Consider the following 14109-nt stretch of genomic DNA (forward strand, 5'->3'; position numbering starts at 1 on the left):
GAAAGGTTGGTGTACTTAGGACAAAGGACTCAAGGAAAAGTATCTTGAGATAAGTGTGATAAAGAAGCTTGGAGCGAGTTTCTAAAGAGCACTATACATCATACTAATAAATTTGGACTTCAGTTAGTGAGAAGATTTAAGCAGTAGAGGGATATTAGTGATTGTTTTAGGAAAAAAAGAGGGGCCCTCTGGAAGGGTCTTAGGATGGGAGACAATTTTAGGAGATTCTTGCCATAATTCACACAATGACCTACTTGTCCATAATTTCCAAGCAATGGGGCCTGAAAAATCTGTGGAATTAGTAAATATCCCAGGTGACATGATAAGCAAGCAGGGAAGCTTTGAGAGACGAGCTTCTGGGACCAGTTTTGCTTCTGATTTGTGAGCTTGTACAAGTTTCTTAGTTTCCCCATCTTGAAAATGGGTTTTTTGGAGTAAATAATTACTCTAATTCTTTCTTTATTTCTAAAATTCTGTGCTTCTAAACAAACAAACCCAACCGTAGCCAGAGTGGTGACCCATGCCTGTCATCCCAGCATTTTGCAAGGCTGAGGCAACTTAGCAAGACTGTCTTAAAACAAACAATAGTAAAAACCCTCAACTGAGCTACTTTTTACTAGTATGATTATGATTTATTTTTCTGGGTCTTAAGTTTTTGTAGAAAAACTTCCTACACCAGTTTCTGCTTTTCTGTTTCTTACTATAAATATATTTTCCAAATTATTTTTGGTGTTTCCCCAAATTGCATTTAGATTCTATTAAACCAAAACAGTCTTCTTTGCTTTATACCTATTAGCTACCAAATGTATTCTCTTTATTTCTACAAAGGTAACAGTGTCGTTTCTCCATTAATTTTTATTTTTATTTTATTGAGCGGGGAAAGCTCCACATGAATATTCTAAAGCCATGGGTAACCAACACAGCTCACATCATGACTACAAACTGCCAGAACTGCCCGTCATTGCATGTCAGCCCCTCCACAGGGTAGAAAAGCATTTTGCTGGTTCCCTTCAGAGTTACAGCAAGGGGTAGGAGACAGTGCTTCCTGAAGCACCTGAGGTCCTGTGTATTAAGACAGCCCCAGCTTGTTTTTCTTCTCCGCTACAAATTTACCACCTTAAGTCTACCTGCTGCTTGCAGGAACCTATGACCTACTCATCATTAATCATTGTCTCTAAGAGAGGAAAAAGCAGATAATGCCTGTGGGAAATCTGTGAGCTTTAGAACTAGATATGTTTGGGATATCTTCCTGGTTTTGTGATGTACTGATTTGAGCAAGTAATTAGCCTCTTGGCTCTTCCATCTGTGAAGTGAGTGCGCTGTCATTGGCCTTGTGGTGATCTCGTGAGGGAAATGAGTACTATCCAAGAATCTGGCAGTGTCTGGCACCTGGGTATGTGCAGAATGTGGAACCTGGTTCTCAAGGAATATCGAGCATGACGGATTGTAAAAGGTCAACAGAAGTGTATTGAATTAATAGGAAACAGCAAATGTAACTATTATGATTACATAGTGTAAAATGTGATTTTCTAAAAACTAAGAGTTATTTGTCTTAAATGCTTCAGAATTTCAACTGCAGTTATTTCTCTACAAATCAGCAAGTAGACTAGTAGAAAGGTTTTTTCCCTTTTTTTGTTTTCTTCCTTTCTTCTTTTAGACTAGTAAAATGTTAAACATGAGGTAATTACAAGCATTCCACAATAGAGCAGAGAGAATTAGTATAAATATAAGAGATACTTAGTAGTATGCTTTAAAGCTTAGTGGTTCCCACAGGTTGTGGCACTATGTTAAGATGTTATCACAGTCAACCAGATGTTACATACATATATCAGTGTTATCTTACGGCGTCTGCATGCGTGCATGGCTGAATCCCACTCACAGAGTAAAGAAGATTCTGTAATACCAGTACCTGCATTTAGCCCAAAGGTCTTGCCTTCCCTGTCATATTATTTGGTTCATTCCATCATTTTATTTCAGGGTGTTGCCTGCAGTTATTGAGCACTTACCATGTGACATTCTGTTGAATTCACAGAATACATAGAGACCAGCCAAAGATCCTAGACTATGATTTGTAAGTTTAGGACTTGATCTAAGGGATAAAGGCTTAATCCTGGGGTCCTGTTCCATATTTGTCTTTCTGCTGTCTGAGTCATCTTTGGTAATGCGCTTTCTGTATGTAGAGTTACAAAACTGTTATATGTAATGCTTTTGGTGGATTTTCTCTCATGTTTTAAAATTGCCTGTCACACAAAAACTAATAAAATAGAGGTGCTTGCTACTGTGTGTCTGTAAGAAGATACTTTGCAAGCATATGTCCTCTTGGGTTTACATTACTTAGGATAATTTAGAATTGAGGAAGCAAAAATGTTACACTTGTTATACCCTTGACTTGGTTATGAGACTTCCTTCTGTGTTAACTTTTTTAACTGGTGATGTTACTGGACCTAAGTTCTTGGTCCAGAAACGATAGAAACCAGACTGGACCCAGAGGGATACAGGCACAGCCAAGGCTTTTATTGGGATGGCTGCTAGAGCAAAAAGGATTCTCAGCACTGAAAAAGAGCAGTCAGACCAGGAGCTCCCTGAACAAAGGAAAAGGGGTGGCCAATCAAGGAAAAGTTCCCATTAAAAGTTCCCAGGCAAATAAGGTTCAGACTTACAGAAAGTGTCTTGCAAAGAACCGAGGTGGTAGTGCATGGCTGTAATCCCAGCTGCTTGGGAGCCTGAGGTAGAAAGATTGTAAATCCGAGACCAGTCTGAGCAATTTAGTGAGACCCTGTCTCAAAATGAAAAAATAGGGCTGGGGATTTACCTCAGTGGTGCCGTGCATGCCTTGCAAGCGCAAGGTATTGAGTTCTAGCCCTGGTATGGATAGATAGATAGATAGATAGATAGATAGATAGATAGATAGATAGATAGATAGATAGATAGGACTGGGGATGAGCTCAGTGGGAGAGCACTTGCCTAGTATGCATGAGGTCCTGGGTTCGACCCCCTGCCTACACAAAACTCCAAAAAAAAACACCTCCACAAAAACACTTGTAGAGTGCTCTGTCTTGACTAGTCAGTTTCTGAGCTTAGTTGCAGGCAGCTCATTGGTCAGGTTTGCTAGGTTAAGGCAGGTTTTCAGGAGGCTGACCCTTGCTTGCATCAGTACTAGTGGACTGAATTTGTAACTGGTTTTGTTTTTGAACTCCAGGCCTGTGTGTGAGCCCTGTGTCCTCATTCGTGTCTTTGTTTGGTTCTATTGTGAAGGCACAAAACAAGCACAATCCCTGTGGGGCCTTTCCCAGCATGTGATTGTTCTGTCCCCTTTTGGGTGGACCCTGACTGTCTCAGTGATACTGCAGTTTACTTAGTCTCATCTGAGAGTTGTTTCTTTGATTCTTTTTATTCCATAATCTTTCAGAGCCAGAGTCAGGGAGTTCTGCTTGTTACCATGTGATATGCTGGTATAATGAAGGCTCTTGTGTACGATGAGCAAAGAATTGCAAGCACACAATCCAAAAGGCAAGTGAAGAGCAGCTACACTTATTGAAGATCATAGGAAGTTGTGCTCAGGGCAGGTCCGTGCCAACAAAAGATATGGCACAAACAGAAATGGTGTTGGGGTGGCAGTATTATAGACAGATGAATTAGGTGGAAATATTATAGGCAGACAGATAGGGCTAGTTCCTCGAGGGTCGGGACAAAGGTGAAACACCATAGCTGTGACCAGAGACATCCTGGTTGGAAACAGGGCCTCAAAATAAAGACAAGATGAAGAGACCTGCACACTTCCTCAGAGAACAAACACTGGGCCTAATGAAGTCTAGGATAGACATCGGCCACCCCGGTGGATGAGCGGAGACCTCTGGACCCACCACTTCTAGGAGGATCTTTGCTCTTTCCATCCACACTTGTTATGTGACTTGTTTCCCAATTGGACCACCATTACCTAAGTGACTGTACTTGTAACCTTACTGGATGTTCATGGCTGGGGCCCATGTTGTACGTACATGGTTTCACCCTATAAAACTCCATTGTGGGGCCGGGGATTTAGCTCAGTGATTTTGCCACCTGCTCAGCAAGCGTAAGGACCCGAGTTTGATCCCCAGTACCAACAAAACAAAACAAAACAAAAACACTCCTGTGAAGTGGGGTCCCCAGCTACCCACTCTGGTCCCCTTCTCCCCATCAAGAGCTTTCCTATCAATAAGTATCTTCCTACTCTTGCTCTCTGTTCCTTAAATTCATTCTTCGATTTTTAGAGAACAAGAGCTTGGCTTATCACACAGCTAACAGGTTGGGAGATAGAATATTTCATATTTCATCTCCGGTATTATTTCCTGTAACAACAGGATAGCAAAAGCACTGCACACAGAACGCAGAACACAGCCCCAGTCCCAAGATTTATCAGGCTTTTGGAATTTAAAGGATATGTACCTCAGCCCAGGTGTCTCCCCTGAACCTTTAGCTGTGTGGTTGACAGGACTGATTGGCAGGGTGTTGAGTTATCTCAGGGGCGCTCCACAAGCATACTTGTCCCAGAATTTACTCTGATTCTAATTACATACATGACATGTAGTACGTATTTATGAACCCTTAAGGAGGTCTGAGTAGAGTGAAGGTGACTGAAGGTCAGGCTGGAAAATCTAAAGCATGTACTTTCACCTAGAGCCTCAGAGGTCTCTTGAGTTATTGTTATGTGATTTTCTACAAGTCCAAGTCCAAAATTCTTAACTATAATTATAAATAATTCTTACTCATCCTTGAAGGCTCAAGACAGTACCTCCTATAGGAGTTCCAGCACCACACGAACGCGCACGCACACTATGGTTTCGATGTTTTTTTTCTATGAACAATTCCAGTACCTGGAGTTTAACTCTTAGGACAGGAATGGAGACGACAGTGTGTACACAGGTAAAAGTTTCCTCCTACCCAGAAAGTCTGAGTGTGGTAACAGGCATAAACTCCATTGCAGTAAAGTTTACTGGTATATAAAGAAAGAATGTACGCTATACACACACAAAAAAGTTAAGAGTCAAAAGAGTCAAATTGGCAGTGCCATTTCAAGCCTTAGTGGAGATTTGTCCATCCCCGTTGCCTGGTCCTGGCTCATCTGGAAGGATGTATCAGACTGTCAGTGCCTGATGTCACTGTGCTTTCTAATTGCAGTTAACTCCTTTTGATTGCCACACAATGATCTATGTAAAATGTAATACATGAAATAGTTTGTTCTGTAGGAAGAAAAGATGCTGTCAGTTCTCTTGTAAATAAATAAGATTTGTATACCAGTATTTTTGTTAATGTCACTAAATAAATATGAAATATGTTCATATTTCTGGTTCGTTAAAGCTGAGGGTTAGATGGTTGAGTATACTGACTTCACTGGATTAGTAGTATGTTGTACCCACCCACAGCTGGTCAGCCAATTTTTCTAGTGATAATGTCTACTATGATGTGTACTAGTTTATACTGGCTTTGTTTAAAATGGCCTGTGCAAATATTTTTCTTAGACTTCTAAAATACTAATGTTCAAAAGGTTTGGATAAATAGATGAGATACTGAGCAGTCTTTGAATATACTAACGTTTTCCTGCAATATTATGATCCATGGTTTTAATTACTCAAAACATTACTATAAATTTGCTAGGCCTTCAGTCTCCCCAACAGGTCCTTCTTTTGAGATTCATGGAACAAGTTTTGAATTTTGAGTTTATTTACAGTTAAATAAATTCAGGATTCAAAATTAAGGGGTCCACTCTCATCCTGGATTTTTGCAAAATAGCAGCCATTTGTGTTGAGCAGTGTACCTGATTATGTTCAGTACCCTTTTTTTGGGGGGGGGTACTGGAGATTGAGCCCAGAGCCTTTGCATTAATATAATTAATATCCCCAGTCCATTCCCCTTTTAAATTTTTGGGGTGGGGGGGCACCGGCGATCGAACTCGGGACCTTGTGCTTGCGAGGCAGGTGCCGGAACCACTGAGCTAAATCCCCTGCACACCCCCTTTTAAATTTTGAGACAGCATCTTACTAAATTGCCTGAGATGGAATCAAATTTGTAATCCTTCCACCTTAGCCTCCTAGAGTTTGCCACCGTGCCTAGCTTGTTTAATACCTTTGGGTTTTTTTGGTATCAGGAATCAAACTCAGGACCTTGAGCTGGCCAGGCAGGCACTGTGTGGCTAAGCTACATCCCTGGCCCTTTAATGCTTTTTTTTTTTATTATTCTTTTATTGGTACATTTTAGGTATACAACACAATTACATTTCTCATTGGGAACTTGTACCTTTACATGATGCATCTTGGTTCTTATTTTTTTCCCCATTCCTAGCCCTCCCTTCACGCCCTCCACTCTTCCCTATTTACAAAGACTTTATTTCCATTTTTTCCATTTCTCATCATTTTTCCTTTCCCTTCTTTCCTTTCCCCTGCCCCTCCCACTACCCCTACCCCTTTGGACCTTTTCTTCCTATTTTGCATTATCGATTATTCATTCTAATCATTGGTACATTTTAGATATACAATATAATGACATTCATTGTTGGAAATTTGCACCTTTACATAATCTCTCTTGGTTCTTATTTTTCACCCTTGCCCAGCCCTCCCTTCAACCCCTCCCTTCCTCTCTATTTACAAAGATTTTGTTCCTATTTTTCCATTTTCTCATATTAACTACATACCCTTCTATCCTTTCCCCTACCCTTCCCACTTCCTTCCCCTTTGCCCCTTTTCTTCCTATTTCACATTATCTGTTATACATTTTAGTCCTTATTTACACTTTCAGTTTCTCACACTAGAGAAACTATTCGGTATTTACACATGTGTGTCCTATTTATTTCACTTAAGAGTATTGCCTCAATGTGCATCCATTTAGCTATAAATGTCTCTATAATTTCTCATTTTTATGACTGAGTAGTACTCCATTTTATTAAAAAAACTACATTTTCTTTATCCAGTCTCCAGTTGATGGGCATTTGGGCTGTCTCCAAGTTTTAGCTATCACAAACTGTGCTGCTATGAACATGGGTGCACATATATCACTGTGGTATGATTCTTTCATTTCTTTGGGGAAGATCCCCAGCAGTGGAATAGCGGGGTCAAATGGGACTTCCAGTCCTAGTTCTTTGAGGTATCTCCATACTGATTTGCACAGTGGTTGCACCAGTCTACACTCCCACCATCAGTGGAGCAGGGTTCCTCTTTCCCCACAGCACCACCAGCATTTGTTATTGGTTGATTTCATGATAGCAGCCATTCTTTATGGTGTGAGGTGGAATCTCAGCATTGTTTTCATTTGCATCTCTCGAATGACCAGTGATGTTGAACATTTTTTCATGTAATTATTCGCTATTTCTACTTCTTTGTCTGAGAAATGTCTGTTCATTTCAGCTGCCCATTTTTGGATTGGGTCTTTAAATTTGGGAGGTCTGATCTTTTTAAGTTCTTTATAGATTCGAGATAGTAGACCTTTGAGGAAAAGGATGTTTTCCCACATTGTGGTTTGTCTCTTCACACTGCTGGTGGTTTCTCTTGCTGTGCAGAAGCTTTTTAATAAGAGATCCCACTTGTTGATTGTTTGTGCTAGTTCGTGGGCAACTGAGGTTTTGTTCATAAAATCTTTTCCTACACCGATGTCTTCAAGAGTTCTACCTAACCTCTGTTCCAACTGGTTCAGCTTTTCTGTTTTAATATTTAGATCTTTATTTTAGTTTAGTGCATGGCGAGAGATATAGGTCTAGTTTTAATCTTTGGCAAGTTGAAACCCAATTTTTCCAGCACTATTTATTAAAGAGGCTATCTTTCCATGATACTCTATATAGAAGACCCCAAGAACTCCACCAAAAGTCTTCTAGACTTAATAACCAAATTCAGTCAAGTAGCTGGTTACAAGGTCAACCCACAAAAATCAATAGCTTTCCTCTACACCAACGACAAACTCACTGAGAAATAGGGCAAATAATTCCTTTCACAACAGCATCCAAAAAACTGAAATACCTAGGAGTCAACCTAATGAAAGAAATCAAAGACCTCTTCTCTGAAAACTATGGCACTCTGAAAAGAGAGATTGAAGATGATATCAGAAAATGGACAGACATCCCCTGCCCCTGGGTAGGAAGGATTAATATAGTGAAAATGGCCATACTTCCAAAACTGCTATATAGATTTAATGCAATTCCAATTGCGATCCCAGCAGCATACTTCATAGACCTCGAGAAAATCCAAAAATTCATTTGGAGCAAGAAGAGACCCAGAATAGCAAAAGCAATTCTAGGTAACAGAGACATGGCAGGGGGTATCACAATCCCCAACCTGCAACTCTACTACAAAGCTACTGTGATAAAAACAGCATGGTACTGGCAAAGAAACAGACTTGAGGACCAGTGGAACAGATGAGAAGATGCAGAAACAACGCCAGACACACTCAGCCATCTTATCTTCGATAAAGGAGCCAAACACCTTCACTGGAGGAAAGATAGCCTTTAATACTTTTTAAAAACAGTCTGGAAAATATTTTTCAGATAAAGAATCTGAGACCTGAAAAGGCTAAATAACTTCCATTATCACTGCTAGAAATATAGCAGAGCAACTTTGAACCCAGAACTTTTAATTTCCAAAGGTCTTTCCTTTACTAATGCAGAGTGCTTGCCCAGCACACTTAGTTGTATTTTAAAATATATTTATTTTAATAATTATGTATGTATTTTAATAATTACTTTTTTGTGGTACTGGGGATTGAACCCAGGGTCTAGAGCACACTAGGTGAGTGCTGTAACCCTGAGCTGTGTATCCCTGCCCCTTCTTAGACCATTTTACAAACCTGTGCAGCTTAATTAAACAACTATGTTACATTTATTTTGGATATTTTTCTTGTTTGGGGATTTTTAAAATAAAAAATATTAGAATTTCCATGTTATTCTTATATATATGAGTTATACAGTTGATTTCTCTGAGATAAATTCTTACCTAGACATAACAGACGCTCCTTCCTCTTTCCTAGTTTCTCCAACGGTGTTGGGTTGTGCCAAGGGTTTCGATATTCAGTATTGGCTGTTAAGTATGTGGATCTTTTCTTTGTCATGATTATGTACTTAACCCTGTACTTACTGGTCTCTTTCTTTCACATGGTTTCCCAACAGAATCTCCCACTGTTCCCCAGACACATTCTGCCTGTTCAGCAGCAGCAAGAAGCTCTGCATTCTTTTGTGTTGGAGGTGTGAATCGAAGAGGACAGACATTCCTACTGCTTAATGGGTGCACTAAGCTGTGGTCTGCCCTTATTGTATTATTAATGACACCATGTTTTTATGTTGCAGATGGCTGAGAGCTAGCAAGGAAAATTCAGGACCATGATGGCTCAGTTTCCCACAGCTATGAATGGTAAGCAGCTTGTGCTTGTGGCAGGATACAGGGGATATGAAAGTTTTTTGGTAGAGATTTAAAGTATTTGTGTAGATGATTTTCCTTAACCTTATAAATGCAAATTTAAAGTACCCCTGTTAAAATACTGTCGTTTATCTCAGAATACTATAGAATACTGTCCTGTTAGATTATTATGTCATAAATCCCATGTCTCTGTGTAAACCTGTTCTGCAGTATTATTTGGAATGTTTGCTTGGCATTGAATAGTTAAGAATAGCCTAAAGATATGTTGTGTTTTATGCCTAAAACTGAAGGACAAAAAGCAGAATCCTGTCCGATGAGTATGAAAAGGGTTTTCCTATCACAGGATGATTGCAAACAAATGAAGCCAGTAAATATTGAGTAATACACATGTAAGATTGTTTTCCATATGTAAAGAATTATGTATGCTTACATATGTATTTGTTTAATATGAAATTTTGTTTGTTTTTGGTACTGGGGATCAAACTCGGGTCCTTGTGCTTGCGCAGCAGGCAGCGAAACCACTGAGTTAAATCCCCGACCCCTAATATAAAAAATTTTAAGAGAAAATGTTTAGGTAATTTCAATAATGAAAACTTTTAAAAGCATTTGTTCTGATTCTGGTTTTAATCCCTTACCCAAAGCTAAATTAACTCCCCTTGATAGTTACTGAGTTACTGTGTGCACTCTTTAGAATTGAGAAAATGCATTATGCTCAAACCACCAGACCAAGAAACCTAAGTGATGATTTCTTAGTTTTGTGTAACTTTATTAGCTGATTGTAGGTAAATATAAGGTTGTAAAGAACTAAGTCAATACTTTTTGTCACACTTAAATTGAAAACAGTAGTATTAACCTTCAGAAAACAGTTGTTTTGATGTTACTCTCTAGTATTTGATCAATTGCATCTTCTTTTTCTAACTTGTTTCCACTCCTAGAGGTAAATCAGCACATTAATAAAGAAAATGCATGTTGTACATTCAAAGAGTTGAGCTTAGAAATTTAGGAAGTTTTGGAAAAATGAGTTATTTGTATAAAAAAGAAAGTAAGTTCCAATGTAAGATTCATTGTCATGTTTTTGTTTTTTGCCTTATCAGAACTATTTTTAAGGATTAACGTAAGAAATCTTCCATCAGGCACTGTTATTTTGAATTCTGTCATTCACAGTTAAATTTAATTGTAACAGATTATCTACAAACATATCTTAAAAATTCTTAAAGTAGTCAACGTGAGGATTGCTTCCATTTTTAAAATGAGTGATACATATGTTTAAAATCAGGTTACTAATTTTAGTAGTAATGTGCCCTTACTCAAGTTTGAAGACTTCCATGTCTCATAAAAGAGTTTGAACTAAACACAGTTTAGTATAGACGTCAACCAAAGTGTTAGGTTTATACACAAAATGAGCATAAAAGAGGCAGCATGGGCCCAGTTTTCTTCATTCTATTTCTTTCACTTCATGAGCATTTATTTATCCACCTTATTGCCCATTGCATTATATATAAAATAATAATATTGGAAACAATGTTCAATAACAAAAGAATGCTTATTAAATAAATAATTGTCCATAATGTTAAAAGTTAATTTGGAAGTACTATGTAATAACAAAGTAGTAATTTTTTTTTTTTTTTTTGGTACTGGGGATCGAACTTGGGACCTTGCGCTTGCGAGGCAGGCACCAGAACCACTGAGCTAAATCCTCGGCCCAAGTTAGTAGTTTTTTAACTAAGGAAGAATTTATAGCAAATAGAGACTACAGTACCTTACTAGTTGGTTAATAAAACAGGTGAAAATTAAACTTACGTCTAACTAAACATTAATTTATAGTCCAGTTTAGCATTTAAGTTCCTCTTTGTTTTGGTGGTGGTACTGGGGATTGAACCCCAGGGCCTTGCACCCGGTAGGATGCTAGGCAAGTGCTCTTCCACTAAGCTATATCCCCAGGGCAGCCCTTTCAAATTTTTATTTTGACTTTCCAAAATAAAAGACCCAATCAAAAAATGGGCAACCAAAATGAATAGTTACTTCTCCAAAGAAGTACAGATGGCCAATAATACATGAAAAAACATAAAACATTCCTGGCCATTTAAGAAATACAAATTAAAACTCAAATTTCATCTTACTGCAGAGAGAATCTCCATCAATAAGAAATCAAATAAATGCTGGCATGGCTGCTGGGGGGAAAAGGAACCCTTCTGCATTGTTGGTGGGAGTGTAAACTAGTACAAGCACTATGGATATCGGGATAGAGATTCCTCAAAAAATTAAAACTAGAAATTCCACTTGACCCAGCTATTCCCCTTCCAGGTATCTTCCCAAAAGAATTTGTCATCATATTACAGGGATACATGCATATCCATGTTTATAACAATAATAGCTAAATCTTGAAAGCAGCCTGTATGTCCATTCACAGATGAATAGATAAAGAAAAAGTAGTATTTATACACCATGGAGTATTCCTCTGCCATAAAGAAAAATAAACTCAAAAAAAAGAAGAATAAATTCAAATCATGGGGAATGAGTGCACCTTGAGACCATAATGTTAAGTGAAATAAATCACACACACACGTTTAAATATTGCCTGGCTTCTCTTATATGAGAAACCCAAAATATAAATAAAGAATAAAATAAAGAATAGATAATAGGAGGTAGGAGGTAGATCTTTTTCAGATGGGAAGAGGAACCAAGGGGTGGAAGATGGGAAGGAAGGGAAAAGGAATTTTAAAAGAGAGAATTGAAGAAAAAAATGGAAATAGAGCTTTTTCAGATAGAAGGGGAAACAAGAGTTGGAGGGAATAGGCAGCAGTGGGAGGGGAAGAGGACAAAACAATTCAGGCGTGGCATGTATGCGTACGTACTTTCCGCAATAAATGTAATCATTATGTACTAATAACAAATTTTATTTTGAGACAGCGTCTTGTTAAGTTGCCCATGCAGACTTCCAACTAGTGATCTGCCTCAGCCTTTCAGGTAGCCAGAATTACAGATGTGCACCCCCACACTCAGCTAGGGTTTACGCTCTTCTTGAAAGCATCATTCATGTGTAACACAACACTGGCTGGGCATGGTGGCGTGTGCCTGTAATCCAGCACCTGGGAAGCTGAGTCATGAGGATCAATGTGAGTTCGAGGCCAGCCTGAACTAGATCTTATCTCAACTCCCTGCCAAAATACCCTCAAAATAGCATTTGCTCCTCTAGTAAAACCTCAGTCACAGTTTGTTAAATGTTTTGATGGCCAGTGCTACTGGGACTTGTCTGTAGAGTATATGTAGAGCCACTGTTTTGTCTAAATGGTTCTGGACATATTCCTCCACTTTTACCATGTGTATACTTTATCATCCTGAGACTAACCACGGACTGTTGACACTTTGTTTCTTACACGGCTGTACTGTCTGGTATAGTAACCACTAGCTACATGTGGCCATTTCAATTAATAATTAAACACAATAAAAATTCTACTCTTTTTCACACTCAGCTGCAGTTCAAATGCTCACTCACAAAAGATACAGAACATGCACATCATCTCAGGAATTTCTGTCCAACAGGAGTTCTTTTCTTAGTCTCTCTGGTGCTTCGCTTTCCATACCCCTAATTAAAACAGATCAGTGCATTGTATTTTTACCACTTGTGACTTTCATACTGGTGCCTCTTGCATCACAGAGTCATCCTTCCAAAGCCTTCTTTAATCGTGGTAGTTTGCTTCCTGCTTCTCAAAACTTTGATGAAAATGCAGATTGGGAGAGCATGACAGATAAGGTAATAGACAAGAGGCTGCTTAAGACACCGATGCTGTTGTATCTTCTCCATTCATAGAAGGCGCTCTCGCTGGAAGTATGGAGTATGTCTTTGATCTGTTGAGAAGTTTCTGTTCTACTTCTAGTGTCCTGATAGCTTTTTCCATGAACAGCTGTAGAATTTAGTCCAATACTTTTTCTCCAACTAGTGACAGGATCATATGGCTTTTTCCTTTCCTCTGTTAAAATGATGACTTTTGGGGGTGGATCTTCCAGTGCTGAACCAACTCTGCCATCCCTATCACAAAACCACTTTCTACATCCTGCCAGATCTGACTTCTAATAGTTTGTTTTGTTAAACAAATTTCTATATATGTTCATACTTTTTTCTTCTATTATCTTTATCCAGTTTTAGGATTAGCACAATGTTGAGTTCCTAAAATGAGGGGAGAAGTGTTCCTTTTTTCTGCTTTAATTGTTTGATATAATTTACCAGTTAAAATGTTTATGAGCCTGCTGTTGTCATATAGGTAGGTTTTCAAGCCAGGAATATACTTTCTTTAATAGGTGCTATTCAAATTTTATATTTCCTCCAGAGTTAGTTTCATTAATTTGTTTTCTAAGTTACTTCTTAGAAGTTGTCAAATTTATTTCAAAACAGATTTTTGTAATATGCTTTCTATATCCTTTTAAATTCTGTAAAATCTGTGGTAATGTCTCCTAGATCTTAATATTATAATTTTAAAAATGTATAACTGATATTGTGTAACAGGAAGAAAAGGTCTAAAAGAGCAGGGGAATTGGGAAGGGTAGGGGAAGGGGAAAAAGGGAAAGGAAAAAATATGAGAAGAGGAAAAAAATGGAAACAAGGTCTTTGCAAATAGGGAAGGGTGGAGGGGGTGAAAGGAGGGCAAGGGAAGGGGGAAAAAAATAAGAACCAAGAGACTCATGTAATGGTACAAGATCCCAATGATGAATGCAACTGTATTGTATACCTAAAATGTAC

General features: G+C 38.5%; 1 protein-coding gene across 7 annotated transcripts in view; it reads left to right on the top strand.

The window, feature by feature from the left end:
* The window catches only part of Itsn2 (intersectin 2), a 148195-nt gene that overhangs the window by 35858 nt on the left and 98228 nt on the right, over nt 1-14109 (top strand). For all 7 annotated transcript variants that reach the window (XM_087216602.1, XM_087216603.1, XM_013070102.3 and 4 more), the window contains exon 2: nt 9302-9365. In XM_087216602.1, coding sequence (XP_087072728.1) covers nt 9335-9365 — 31 coding nt within the window. In that variant the 5' untranslated portion in view covers nt 9302-9334. The remainder of the gene's footprint in view (nt 1-9301; nt 9366-14109) is intronic.

The sequence above is a fragment of the Heterocephalus glaber genome, unplaced genomic scaffold, assembly GCF_053883595.1.
Source record: "Heterocephalus glaber isolate CG9 unplaced genomic scaffold, H.glaber_assembly_v1.0 deba00001457, whole genome shotgun sequence".
NCBI lineage: Eukaryota > Metazoa > Chordata > Mammalia > Rodentia > Bathyergidae > Heterocephalus > Heterocephalus glaber.